The 11735-nt window shown below is 43.3% G+C and overlaps 2 protein-coding genes across 2 annotated transcripts; both read right to left on the bottom strand.

Moving 5' to 3' along the window:
• Nucleotides 1-834: 834 nt before the first annotated feature.
• Nucleotides 835-3341, bottom strand: LOC124696526 (54S ribosomal protein L51, mitochondrial-like). Its single transcript, XM_047229242.1, has 3 exons — nucleotides 3123-3341; nucleotides 2425-2531; nucleotides 835-1280 (listed from the first exon to the last, which is right to left on the bottom strand). Exons 1-3 carry the CDS (start codon nucleotides 3200-3202, stop codon nucleotides 1108-1110), a joined length of 360 nt encoding a protein of 119 aa, XP_047085198.1. The 5' UTR covers nucleotides 3203-3341; the 3' UTR covers nucleotides 835-1107.
• Nucleotides 3342-4066: 725 nt separating this feature from the next.
• On the bottom strand, nucleotides 4067-8820 carry LOC124701729 (casein kinase II subunit alpha-2-like). Its single transcript, XM_047233821.1, has 10 exons — nucleotides 8706-8820; nucleotides 7674-7803; nucleotides 7001-7195; nucleotides 5835-5992; nucleotides 5333-5423; nucleotides 5148-5213; nucleotides 4893-4975; nucleotides 4702-4765; nucleotides 4541-4609; nucleotides 4067-4386 (listed from the first exon to the last, which is right to left on the bottom strand). Exons 1-10 carry the CDS (start codon nucleotides 8789-8791, stop codon nucleotides 4330-4332), a joined length of 999 nt encoding a protein of 332 aa, XP_047089777.1. The 5' UTR covers nucleotides 8792-8820; the 3' UTR covers nucleotides 4067-4329.
• Between the last annotated feature and the right edge of the window lie 2915 nt (nucleotides 8821-11735).

Genomic DNA, 11735 nt, shown 5'->3' with positions numbered 1-11735 from the left:
AGTAACCCGATTTCTTCCAATTGGGGTGGAGGAACCCGATTTCTTTCCACTACTCGGGATAGAGGAACCCGATTACTTTCAATTGGGGTAGAGGAACCTAACTACTTCCAATTGGGGTAGAGGAACCCAACTACTTTCAATTGGGATGGGCTCCACGTAGATTCCCTGCTACTCGAGGTGTGTTACCCCAATACCTTCTAATCGGGGTACTAGTCCCTGATGATGTATTATTTGTGAAATTCTTTAAAATCAAGTATAATTTCTGGAAATAAAGAAAAAATGTATTATTAAAAAAAATCGCGTCAAGTGAGATCCCACCTAAATGTAAAAGAATTGACCTTGAGGACTATAAATGAAATTTAGGTGGGATCCCGCTTGACACCCAGCTAGATGCTCTGTGTGTGTCTTGGATCGGCCAGGTGTGTGAAGATGGATCGAGAAAGGAATGAAAGAAGCTATGTAGCATTACCCTGTGAGATGCTCCCGTATGTTTGTTCGGCAGTGTGGACAATCTGCACACTTCCGTACCTATGGCTCCAAACAAGTCTGAAACCTCTGCCTGCAGCGCAGCCTTGTCAGCTCATCTCCATCGTAGAAATCATCTTGGATCTCCATCGTAGAAATCATCTTGGCAAATCGAACATTCAGGTAAAGGAAAATCGAACATTCATGTGATGCCTCCCTGTTACTCCTTGATCAAACTTCACTGTTCTCCTTGCCATGATATAGTGCGTACTGGTTTTCGTGAAAGTCAAACTTCACTAACTTAGAAGCTGGTGATTCTATACGCATCCGTAGCTGAAAAATCATCTAATGGATTGCAAAATCGGTTCATGACATGCAGACCCTTTCCTTTAAAACAATTTTCTGCGGTCTAAGACAATACCTGACACTCAGATCCGCCAGACGGACGATGCTAACAAGAATCTCCCAGGTTTACATATTATTATCAGATTATGGCTCAAACAAAAGGAGAACAGAATGACACTGTAAACTACCGACAAAAGGTAGGTCTAATAGAAGCACAAAGTTCTTGCGATGGATCTGAAACAGTTCTTGTCAATGCACCATCAGGAGCAGTGTAACAGCTTGTCTAAGAACTTTGATTCACATCTTCAGTTCCGTCGTCCATGTTCCCTGCACGCTTGGTCGCTTCGTTACATGTCTGGTTCTCAGCTTCACAACTTTCCTGCCCAGAGAACACCTCAGCCTACTAGCTTGCAACATGATGTCCTCGGGTGCTAAATTTCTGACACAGACCACTCTCTCGTTGTGATTTTCTGCACAAAAATATTACTCAAATGGAAGCACCAATATTCACGAGTTCATGAAAAATAACAAGGATGATGGTTTGATATAAATCTGTGTCTCACTCTCACTGACATGTGAGACTGGGAGTGGAATTTCTAGTCATACCAATCTTTGGGATGACATATATCGAAATTCTCCTGATAACAAAACATAAAACAACAGGAAAACAAAATCTAGACTGATGTTGGTTTGAGGAGCAACCTCCTCCTACAATCGTAAGATGCTATAAGATTGGTTTGGTCAGTGCAATGGAATGGAAATATCCTTGGGCTTAAAACTTTGTGAAATGCATTCCACTCCCCATCTCACTGACAGGACCAAACCAGTCTCTCATTGATATAAGAATAACATCACATAAAAATATTACTCAAAAAGCAAGCACATGTAGCTATGCGTTCAATAAAACAAACAAGGATGGTGTTTCAGATATGAATACGTGTTTTGCTGACTGGTCCTGTCAGTGAGAAGGGGAGTGGTTAGTGTAATCATGCCAACCTTCGGAGTATCATTTTATGAAAATTCTCCTAGCAGCAACAGAAAAACAGAGTCTAGACAGATGTTTGGTTTGGAGAGCAACCTCTTCCCATGATCATCATATGCTATAAGATTGGTTGGGTAGTGCAATGGAACGGAACTATCCTTGGGCTAAACACTAAATAGAGAAAAAAAAAAAGTGCTTAAAACTGTGAAATGCATGCCACCGTTTTTGTTAAATGAGCATTTCCTCCCAGTAAATCTGTTGCATGTCTCTGTCGCATCCGAGATGGATGCCTTGTCCTAGACAAGAGCTGTCATAGACAAGTGCACCCCTCATTCAAAACAAGCCAAAATGTCCTTCTACGAAGATTTAGTTATTCAAAGGGTACACAATTAACCATGACATGCTTAAATCATGTGAGTTCACCTTTGGGCTGTTGAGCATGCCAAGTTCATCACAAGTACTTAAGCGCAAGGGAGACAAGAGTGACAAATGACATTAAATATGGCAAGTGTAAACTACAGTGTATTTGGTTAAGAATGTAATCCACAACGCGAAAGAAAGGCAACATGATTATAAGTTAAGAATGTTTCCCGATAACACTACAATGGGTCAACAGGAAAGGAAGATCTTACTGTAAATGCCCTTCAAGTTGGGGTGCTGACCACGGACAAGCTGTGTCACCACCTCTAACTGGGGGTTCTTTTCCTTCAAAGCTGGAAGTTGAGACTCCATGAAGGCCCTGCAATTCCAAGGAGTGTCAATTGTGAAGGAGCAAGCAAATTGAAAAATCTGATTGTTCAGATAATCAATTCCAACGACAGAGATAGAGACAAGAAACTGTTGAACTGCAGTTATAGAACTGATGCTTAACCTGCCAATCCCCAAGGGAAGAAGTTATCATGTGGATAAGCTTATATTAAGAATTAAAATCGTAAAATTGGCTCAAGCTGTGACTGAACTGTCCAATGGACTGTTCTTGCTATTGAATTCTTCACGTTTACAGTAATGACAAATCAACACGGTTTCTTTTTCAATGGATGAACTAAACATGGCAAATCAACACGATTTTCTGATCCACTGATGAGCTATTTTCCAGTGGCTTCATAAGAACAGATCTTCCTTGGTTAAAGCGCAGAACACATAATTACAGGCGACGCTCACCACATTTCTCCATGCACAACTAACAGAGCGCTCCAACTCACTCAGCACAACGAGTAAGTCGGATCTCCCGAATCGAAACTTATCACCACATCAAAACAGAACAGATCGAATCGCTAGAACATGTGTAGTAGTATTATCTATCAGTTCCTCTCGGTGTGATGAGCAATACCTGATCCCCCTGCTGCTCCCTCCCCAATCGCAGTAGTTCACCACGAGCTTCTGCAGCTGCCAAACGCCCCTCAGCGCCATCCCGCCGCGTTCGGGATCAATCCAGACCAGCAAGGTTACGCGGGTGGAGAAAAGAGGAAAGGCGGCGGAGGGGCAAGGCCGGCGCGTGCTCAAGCCAGCAAGGGCGGGCGGAGGAGAGAGGAGGCGGAGTCCGGCGTGGGGCTGGAGAGGAGGCTGCTCTGGTTAGGGTTTTTAGCCCAACGGAAGGCCCATATTGCCCATTAGCCTGGCCCGTGCTGCTTCGTAATGGTTACGCGAGGGCAACATCGTGCACCAACCACACACTTTTCTCGGTCCAATGTGCAGAACAGAACGGTGACACAAATAGCAGAACATGAGTCTGCATCCTGCAGTACATAAAGAAGATAAAACGCGTTGTGCAAACGAAGAAGATAGACATACATGGTTCACAGAAAGAAGATATACACGCGAAAAGTCATTTTGAATCCTAGACATCAGTGCTCTCGGCGTACTAAAAAAATTCAAAAATTAGATTTATGTGTGTAAAAAAATTATGTAACAAAATTCTAAAAGGAGTTGATGTATACTACTAAAGTACATAATCCCAATTACAAATGTTTTCTTTTCCAAGCTACACAAAAATGACAAAGTCTGATTTTTTTTTAAGATTTGAATCACTACTCAGATCCACACATTTTTTATTTTTGTGTAGCCCAAAATACAAATTATTTCCAGCTAAAATTTTACACGTTTGTGGAATACAATACTAGCTACATCGTAATTTATTTTCAGATTTTTCTGAAACTTAGAAATATGATTTTCAATTATTTTTTTTAAATAGGGATCACCGGTGCCCATGTGCACCAAATCTCTGTCCATATACACGCCCATAATCACAGCTAGACATAACATTGAGACATTCCATCGATGGAACAGTTTAACTGCATCAAAACTTCTCAGGCATGACAATGCATAGCCTATCTGTTTTGTAGGCTCGCAGTTTTAACCTTTCAAATTATAAAATTCCAAAAAAAAAAAAACCTCAGGGGTCCAGCATATCCGAGATGTATGACAAAGTCACAACCATCAGATTCAAGTAAATCAGATGACAGATGGGTCCAATTCCGCAATGCTCTGCCCATAGTGCAGTTCAGAAGCAGCTCGGTCTATTCGCTTGGTTCTTTTGGCTACGTTCTCCCTCTGCTGTTTTCTGCTGCCCTCACCTGCTGAAAGTAGGCATGAGCCTGCAGGGAATCAAAAGAAACCTGTTATACTTTATCAAGGATTTATCCCATGAATTCACTCAAGGTCAACAAGTTGGCATGCACTACTTGTAAGACATGGTCGATTAATAGCAATTTATATTACTGTACAAGTGAATAACTGACAGAAACATACCATAGCTTCTTCAGCTGTGAGCCTATCTTGATGGTCAAAGCGAAGAAGTTTATCAAGAAAATCAATTGCCTGCACTAGGTTATTGCAGAAATTAGACAGGGCAGGAAAAAAAAACTGACAGATGAATGGAAAACCTGTACGAAAAGAAGGGAACATATAACCTCTTCTGAGACAAGATGCCGATTCTCAGCAGTGACAAACTTAGACCAAGGTTTCTTGATATGCCTGTGTTCAGCAACAAAGGTGCATGTGAAGCAACAAAACTCTCAATTCCTGATGCAAAATGAGCTCTAAAGTGACACCATAAGATGATAAGAATAAGATGTTCAGAGTACTGCAAGACACTGAGTACCTCCCAATCAGAGCCTCGAGCTGAGGATCAAGCACAATTCTGTATTTGTTCAAATAAGCATTAAGGTCATCTGTACCTAGCACCTGCTCAGAAATAAAAGAGGTCCAATTGTTAACGGCCGCAATACTTTTAACCAAAAAAGGAAAAAAGATATTCACATACGCATTATTCTCATGCGTAACATATGCCTAAGCACACGTGTGCTTGCCCATGTGAGCTAAAACAAAGAGATCTGTGACTCTGACAATGGCAAACCTTGGCTATTTTGAAAAGCTGGTCATGGTTGTCATGGCCATAGAAGAATGGTTCCTTGCGGAATATCTGGAAGCAAAACAAAAAAGCATAACTGATGCTTAATTACACAATCAAGGGTAGTTTACAGAAGCAAAGCTATTGCGTATTTCATCACATTGTTTACAAATCATAGAAAGGAAACACACCATTCCAGCAAACATACAGCCAAGACTCCACATATCCAAAGAGTAATCATACCCTTGGAAGTCAACAAGCAACTCCGGCCCTTTAAAATACCTGAATGGAGAAAAACATCACATTTAAAATATCTATCCACATGTGCAGAGGGTTCATACAGCCCTGAGTCTAATAAATTTCTCCTGTAACCTTAGTACAGAAATATGTAACTCCAATCCATCAAAACAGCAACTTTGAAATCATGATTTTGCTAAATAGAAAGGTATTCAAAATTTGAAAACATATAACAATCCTGCGACATTAAGTAGAGCAAATCTACCAAAAACAAGGGAATGCTGGGTGGCAGAACGATTTGTTGCTTAAGATATATTTATCAGAACTTGAATAAAAGAAATTGTATGAGGAACTAATGATAAAACAAAGCAATGCATAAATAGTGACACTGTATACTTGGTTCTCTTGTTGCCATAAATGACCAGAGCTACAGAATGTCATATTCTATCAACTTGCCTCGAAGCAACACGAACATTGTACTCCTTCTCAGGAAAGTAAAACTCAGCAAGTCCCCAATCAATCAAGCGAAGCTTGCGAAGCTCATGGTCAATCATAACATTGTGAGGCTTGACATCACGATGCATAATTCCTTGGGAATGGGAGTAATCTAGTGCCTGAAATATGAGCAGGCTGGCAATCAGTACTGTATTGAAAATATGGTTTTCTAGGTAAGAAATCCATTTAAAATGGTTTTCTAGGTAAGAAATCCATTGAAAATATGGTTTTCTAGGTAACAAACTCAAAATCCTAGAGGAAACAAAATCTAGAATATGTAATGAATCAGCAACTAAATAAATAGCACAATGGAGATCCTATAGTTCCAACATACTAAAAGAACTCAGTTCATTTAGAGAGTAGTGAAATGATCCAGTTTTCTTACCATATACCAACGAGAAAGCAAAAAACTCTTGATTACTTGTTCAAACGAAAACCATGTTGAAATAAACATATGAAAAAGTTTATGAAATTATCGGTCACTGAATTTGCTTATCCACTATCATTGCAATAATAATTTTGTTCAAAGGAACTAAGACATATAGTTTAAACCACTTAATTCAATAACATATGCCATAAAATTTTCTAATGCTCCAATAAGCTAATTTTAGAAGATACATGGTTCATCACATCCAAAGTCAAACAGAACATAGCAATCAAAAAAATTGGGAGAGTATACATGCTAGACTAGCCATGCAGCAAGTAAATTATACTGCTGCACCCAGACTCACATTCAAAATAATAGTCAGTCAGAATCACAGCCTTATACTTGCCAAGACTATTTATCCTTTTACAGTTTATGCATATATTTATTTTAACAGTACCCTCAACCCTATCCGCGATGCTTCAACATACAAGGACCATATGCAGAATTTATCCCCATAGTTGAGACTTAGCTCAGCCTCTCAAGGAGGATATGTAAGCCAAACACTGGAACTATCAATGTTGAACTACAAACACAAACACCGCGACTACAAAGTCATTGCAGCAAAATTTATTGTGAAAGATTTAGCTCAAAGCAGCGCTAGATGTCTACAGCCACAGAAGTACTGACAGCCCTATTGGCTAAAAGTAATAATGGTTGAATGCATCATCCAATGATTTAGAAAAAAAACAGAAGATGGTACCTTAAGAAGTTCATAGATATAGAACCGGATGTCATAGTCTGTAAATGTTGGATAGAGAACTTTGAAATCTGTGCTGTTTACATATTCAAACACCAAACTTGGAGTCTTTGATTGCTGATCTCGAACGATATTGAGAAGCTTAACAATATTTGGACCGCCAAAAAGATTCTGAAGTATCTTTATTTCCCTCTTTATCTGCAAAAACAAACAAACAAACAAATGACAACTGGATACAGACATACTTTGATATGTACATTATATTAAGTATGGTTGTATGCAGCAGAACGTGACTAGCCAATAAATGAGCAAAAGTAACACCGTGCAGTTCCATAAACAGAGGAAACTTGTTGGCAGAAAAGTTCAAAGACTAAATAATAGAACTAATGCTAAAATGGTTTCTTAACAGTAAAATTTTATAAAATGCAAAACGGGTTAGTCACAAGATGTGGTGCACAGTAAGTTACGGATTTAAAAGCATGAAGAGACATAAGATCCTTTGAACTGCTTCTTACTTATAAACGTCAGCTATAAACTGAAAATGTTCGAAATGGAATTAAACAGAATCACGGTGATACTTTTCAGTAGATTAACCAAGGAAGAAACCAAAGTTAGAGAAGTACGAAATGCAGACTCCCATAAAATAGGTGTTAACCTTCAAAGTAAGCAAGGATACCTTCTTTTTCTTAACAGGCTTGAGGATTTTAATGACACAGCGCTCATCGTTTGTTACATTCACTCCTTCAAAGACTTCACTGTATTTACCTCTGCCTACTTTCCGCACGACCTCGTAGTCATCCTGCTCACTGAATGGACAAGAAGAATCATCAGTTGATAACAGTACATCATCACTAGTAACTGAGTTTTACTCCAAAATTTACAACATAAATATGTTACTATTGAACAATCAAAATTTTGGAACAAAGTAGGTAGAAGAGGATTCACTGCCATATAATAACAATTGAGGTGTCACATAACTACCACTAACACATTTGAACAAATTATCCAATTAGGTATTTTGGCTGGTGCAACTCCACTCTGTTTTACTCAAGCTAACCTCCAACAGAGATATTAAATGGTCTCCATTGAAGCTATTTAATTTAGTCGTTTAGTATACAGTTCTCTGATTTAAAGGGTCTCACTGAATGAGCCCTTTCAGTGGTGATTATACTCTTTAGCATACAGTGCTCTGAATGCAGGACTCAATCAACCAAAATTTGTATATGCTATTCTCCTAACAAGCACAACAGCTCGCATAACAAAGATAGTCAGACAACCCAAAACCGCGAAATGCTTGTCAGTAGTGCTCACAATCAGCTCCTTATCTAATCTAACCTCATACAAACACCCAAACAAAGAAATCACACGATCATAGCCCGGTGACTGAAGGTTTTCAAATAGTAATCCTGCAAAGTTTAAAGTAGATTAACTTCTCCACTGCAAGATACACCGATCAAGCAATACAATACTCCATCCAGCTCGCTCCAATCTCCACAGCTCCACAAAAGATCACATAAAGCCGCTCCCCTATTACAAGATCATATAAAGTCTTCGAACACAGCATCTACAATCTATCCCCCAACGCTCCAGCAGTAACACCTTGTCGTTTGGTGAATTCTAGATGCGACCCTCTCGCATTATCACACTACCTCTAGATCATGGTACGAGAAGAAACGGAGCAGAGTAAGGCGTTAGTTTAGTTTTTTACCCCCATTGGACGGAGAGGGCCTCGTAGTCGGAGTACTCCCTGGGGCGGTGCACGTTGACGTCGGCGTAGACGCGGGCCGTCGACATGGCCGCCGCCGCGGCCGAGCGGGCGCGGGGCAGGGATCCCGCGTGCGCCGCTGCCCCCGCCGCAGCCGCCGCGAGGGCCGCGACGGTGCCTGTGGCGAGGGAGCCGACGGTGGCGAGGAGGGAGGGAGTATGGTGGCGGCGGGGGGTCGTGGTTAGTTTTTCTTCGTGTGCGCGGTCGTGCCGCTCGGATTGGGGATGGGACGGCGCTATATCACGGCGTGCGGGAGCGTCGCCGCCGGCTTGCCGCCATATCGCACGCCGGTTAACCTGAGTTTGATCGGTGACTGTGAGACGATAATGAACCTGGATCAGGAAAAACAGGGCCACCGATCAACTGCCCCAAAAATAGGTTGAAAAAATAGTTACTCTTTTTTTTATCAGTATAACTGAATTGGATTTTGTGGCGACTAGATGTACTTGAAGATGTTGGATGCTGAGATGATAGATACAGTTATATTGCAGCTCCCATTTTGTTTTCTGATCATCTAGCTTGAGTTTTTTTTTGTTGTTGTTATAGATTTTTTTAACAACGAACCAAACACCATCAAGACAGCACCAGGAATCCATCATCTCAAAAAAAACGCCTCCAAGAAGGAAACATGGACAAACGCCGTCATCGCCCTCACAAAACAATACCTTAAAAAAGTCATTACCAGACACAACCAATTAAGGCTAAATCTTGGGTTTTTACCCCGCAAGTTTAGACACTGAATTCTCACCCTCACTTGCTAATGCCGCTGCTCTAAGTTAGAAAGCACCAAGACAGAATCTCATCACCACCAAGACACAAAACTCATTGCTAATCCTCAGTTCTCGGCTTCCATGTCATTCTCCGCGTCGACTTGACCGTGGAACTAATAGAAGTCGCACGACGACAACAAACCGCGAGCTTCGCAACGCTCCCTCTAAAATCAAACGATCAGAAAAAACACCCTTCCGCTCCGGTAAACTCCATGCATGTCGTCCATTTGGAATTCGTCGGCATGGCTTCCAGAACTCGACGGTCCATCCAAGATCAATGAAGACATGCGTCGAGCGGTTCGTCATCATAGTGCGAAAGGTATCCGGGGACTACCGACGCCATTATTTCGAAGCAGACGAGCAGGCCCCCATGCCGCCGCCCGCCGGCCGACCCCGTCCGGCGGAAGAGGAGGCAAGCCTAAGCATGAACCACACGCACTCTCCGGCCCAAGGCCGACATAGTGCACCGCACCGCCTCCCCACGCACCTCCGGGCGATCGCGCCGATAGCGAATCTAGGCGGGAGCCTAGACCTGCAACCGCAACCTCCCCCCATGCGTGGACACCCAAAGGAAGCCGTCCATCGCACGGGCGTCGCCCCTCCGCCGCAAACAGCCATCCCGCGCAAGAGTCGCGCCCGGAAAACTCGTCGTCACCGCATGGCCGGGGGCGCCGCCCTAGCCGCCACACGCGGCCCGAAACTTAGCGTCGTCCCCGAGCTGCCGCCGGAGGTCTCCCGCCGCGAAGCAACCCCTTGACGCCTTTGACGCCGGGCCTGCCGCCACATCGGCCCTCGCCGGCGGCAGTGGTGGCAGTGGAAGCCGCCGGGATGTGGCTATAGGCGGCGCTAGGGTTTTGCCCGTGTCTCCCTGTGGGGTCGACACTGCACGGCTAGATGTGCACCTTGACGTTCAGGTTGGAAAGGTGCTGAATGCACAACTAGCTTGAGTTAATTTTTTGAAAACAGAATGTCACATCACAGTTGATAAATATGTGTCTGGTCTTGGGTACTCATGGTCCCGATTTTAAAATGGTGCAACAGTCATATTAGTTTCAGAAGAAAAGTTGAAAACGAAACATACATATTGGCACGTATGTGGTCTCCATGGAAAATATAAAGATGGACTTACGTTACATATAAGTTCCACTCTTCTTATGCACATAGATGTATACATGGTACAATAATTCTGCCCTATCTTTACCATTGACCGCCGAAGGCCGCTCCGTCGGAATAGCTGCTTTGAGATGGTCTAGGTTTGGTCTTGGAGTAGATTAGGAGTAGATCTATAGGTTTCTTCTCCTTTTTGGCTTGATGCCAACGTTTGGGCGTATGCCCCGTAGAGAAGGTGGTGGCTCGGATCTCAGTCGCCGGATCCGGGCCGTCTTTGGGTTGCTTGCTTGCCCTATCTTTGCTCCTATGGTTGGAGAGAGGTCGTGGTGATGGCGACACCGTATTCCTCAATAATTTTGTGGCTCTAGGCTCTGCTCCTTCTCGATGTTGCTGCGAAGAAGAAGCTCTCCTAGCCGGCCGTGGTGGCGAGGAGGAGGGCCAAATCGGAGCAGCGAGGTGCCTACGATGCTTCTCTCCGGGCGGCCTTGGTGGCGAGGAGGAGTTGAGGCGTGGTGCACCGATGTTCGAGGTGGAGGAGTGCTTAGCTGCAATTTCCCTTGGCTCGTCGTGGTGTTGAGGAGGGAAGCGGCAGTGGAGCGGCTACTCCCCAAGCTCTGCATCGATGATTTCCTTCGAGGTGCTATGGAGCTGCTCTTCTAGGGCTCCTTCGTGCGGAACACACGGTGTCTTCTATCAACGTCGTGATCCTTCGCTGACATGGTGACCCCTACTCTACCTCCAGGATGGAGGCCCTTCTTCGCATCCTTCGTTGGAGCTCCACGCTTCTCCACCGCCAAGTGGTTTGTCCCGGAGGAGGAGTGGCCAGCATATGCGATGCATCGCCGGATGTATGTTGTCGAGCGCTTTGGCATCAGATCTCGATGGTCGCGTCTTGAGATCACTGACGAGAGGTGCTGGCGGCACCCAAGGACCTGATTGTGGTGACCCAGCATACCACTGCATGGTGTAGTATGCAAGTCTGATATAACACCAATGAAACACCGTTCCACTAGTATTATATCGCTCAGAGTGGTACAACAGAAACATATGCGGGTCCAAGGCATGTCTATAGAATTACAACATCGACTCAGTT

Source organism: Lolium rigidum, chromosome 3 (genome assembly GCF_022539505.1).
Source record: "Lolium rigidum isolate FL_2022 chromosome 3, APGP_CSIRO_Lrig_0.1, whole genome shotgun sequence".
Taxonomy (NCBI): domain Eukaryota; kingdom Viridiplantae; phylum Streptophyta; class Magnoliopsida; order Poales; family Poaceae; genus Lolium; species Lolium rigidum.
Note: the sequence above shows the minus strand (reverse complement) of the source record. Positions and strands in the feature narration are given on the sequence as shown.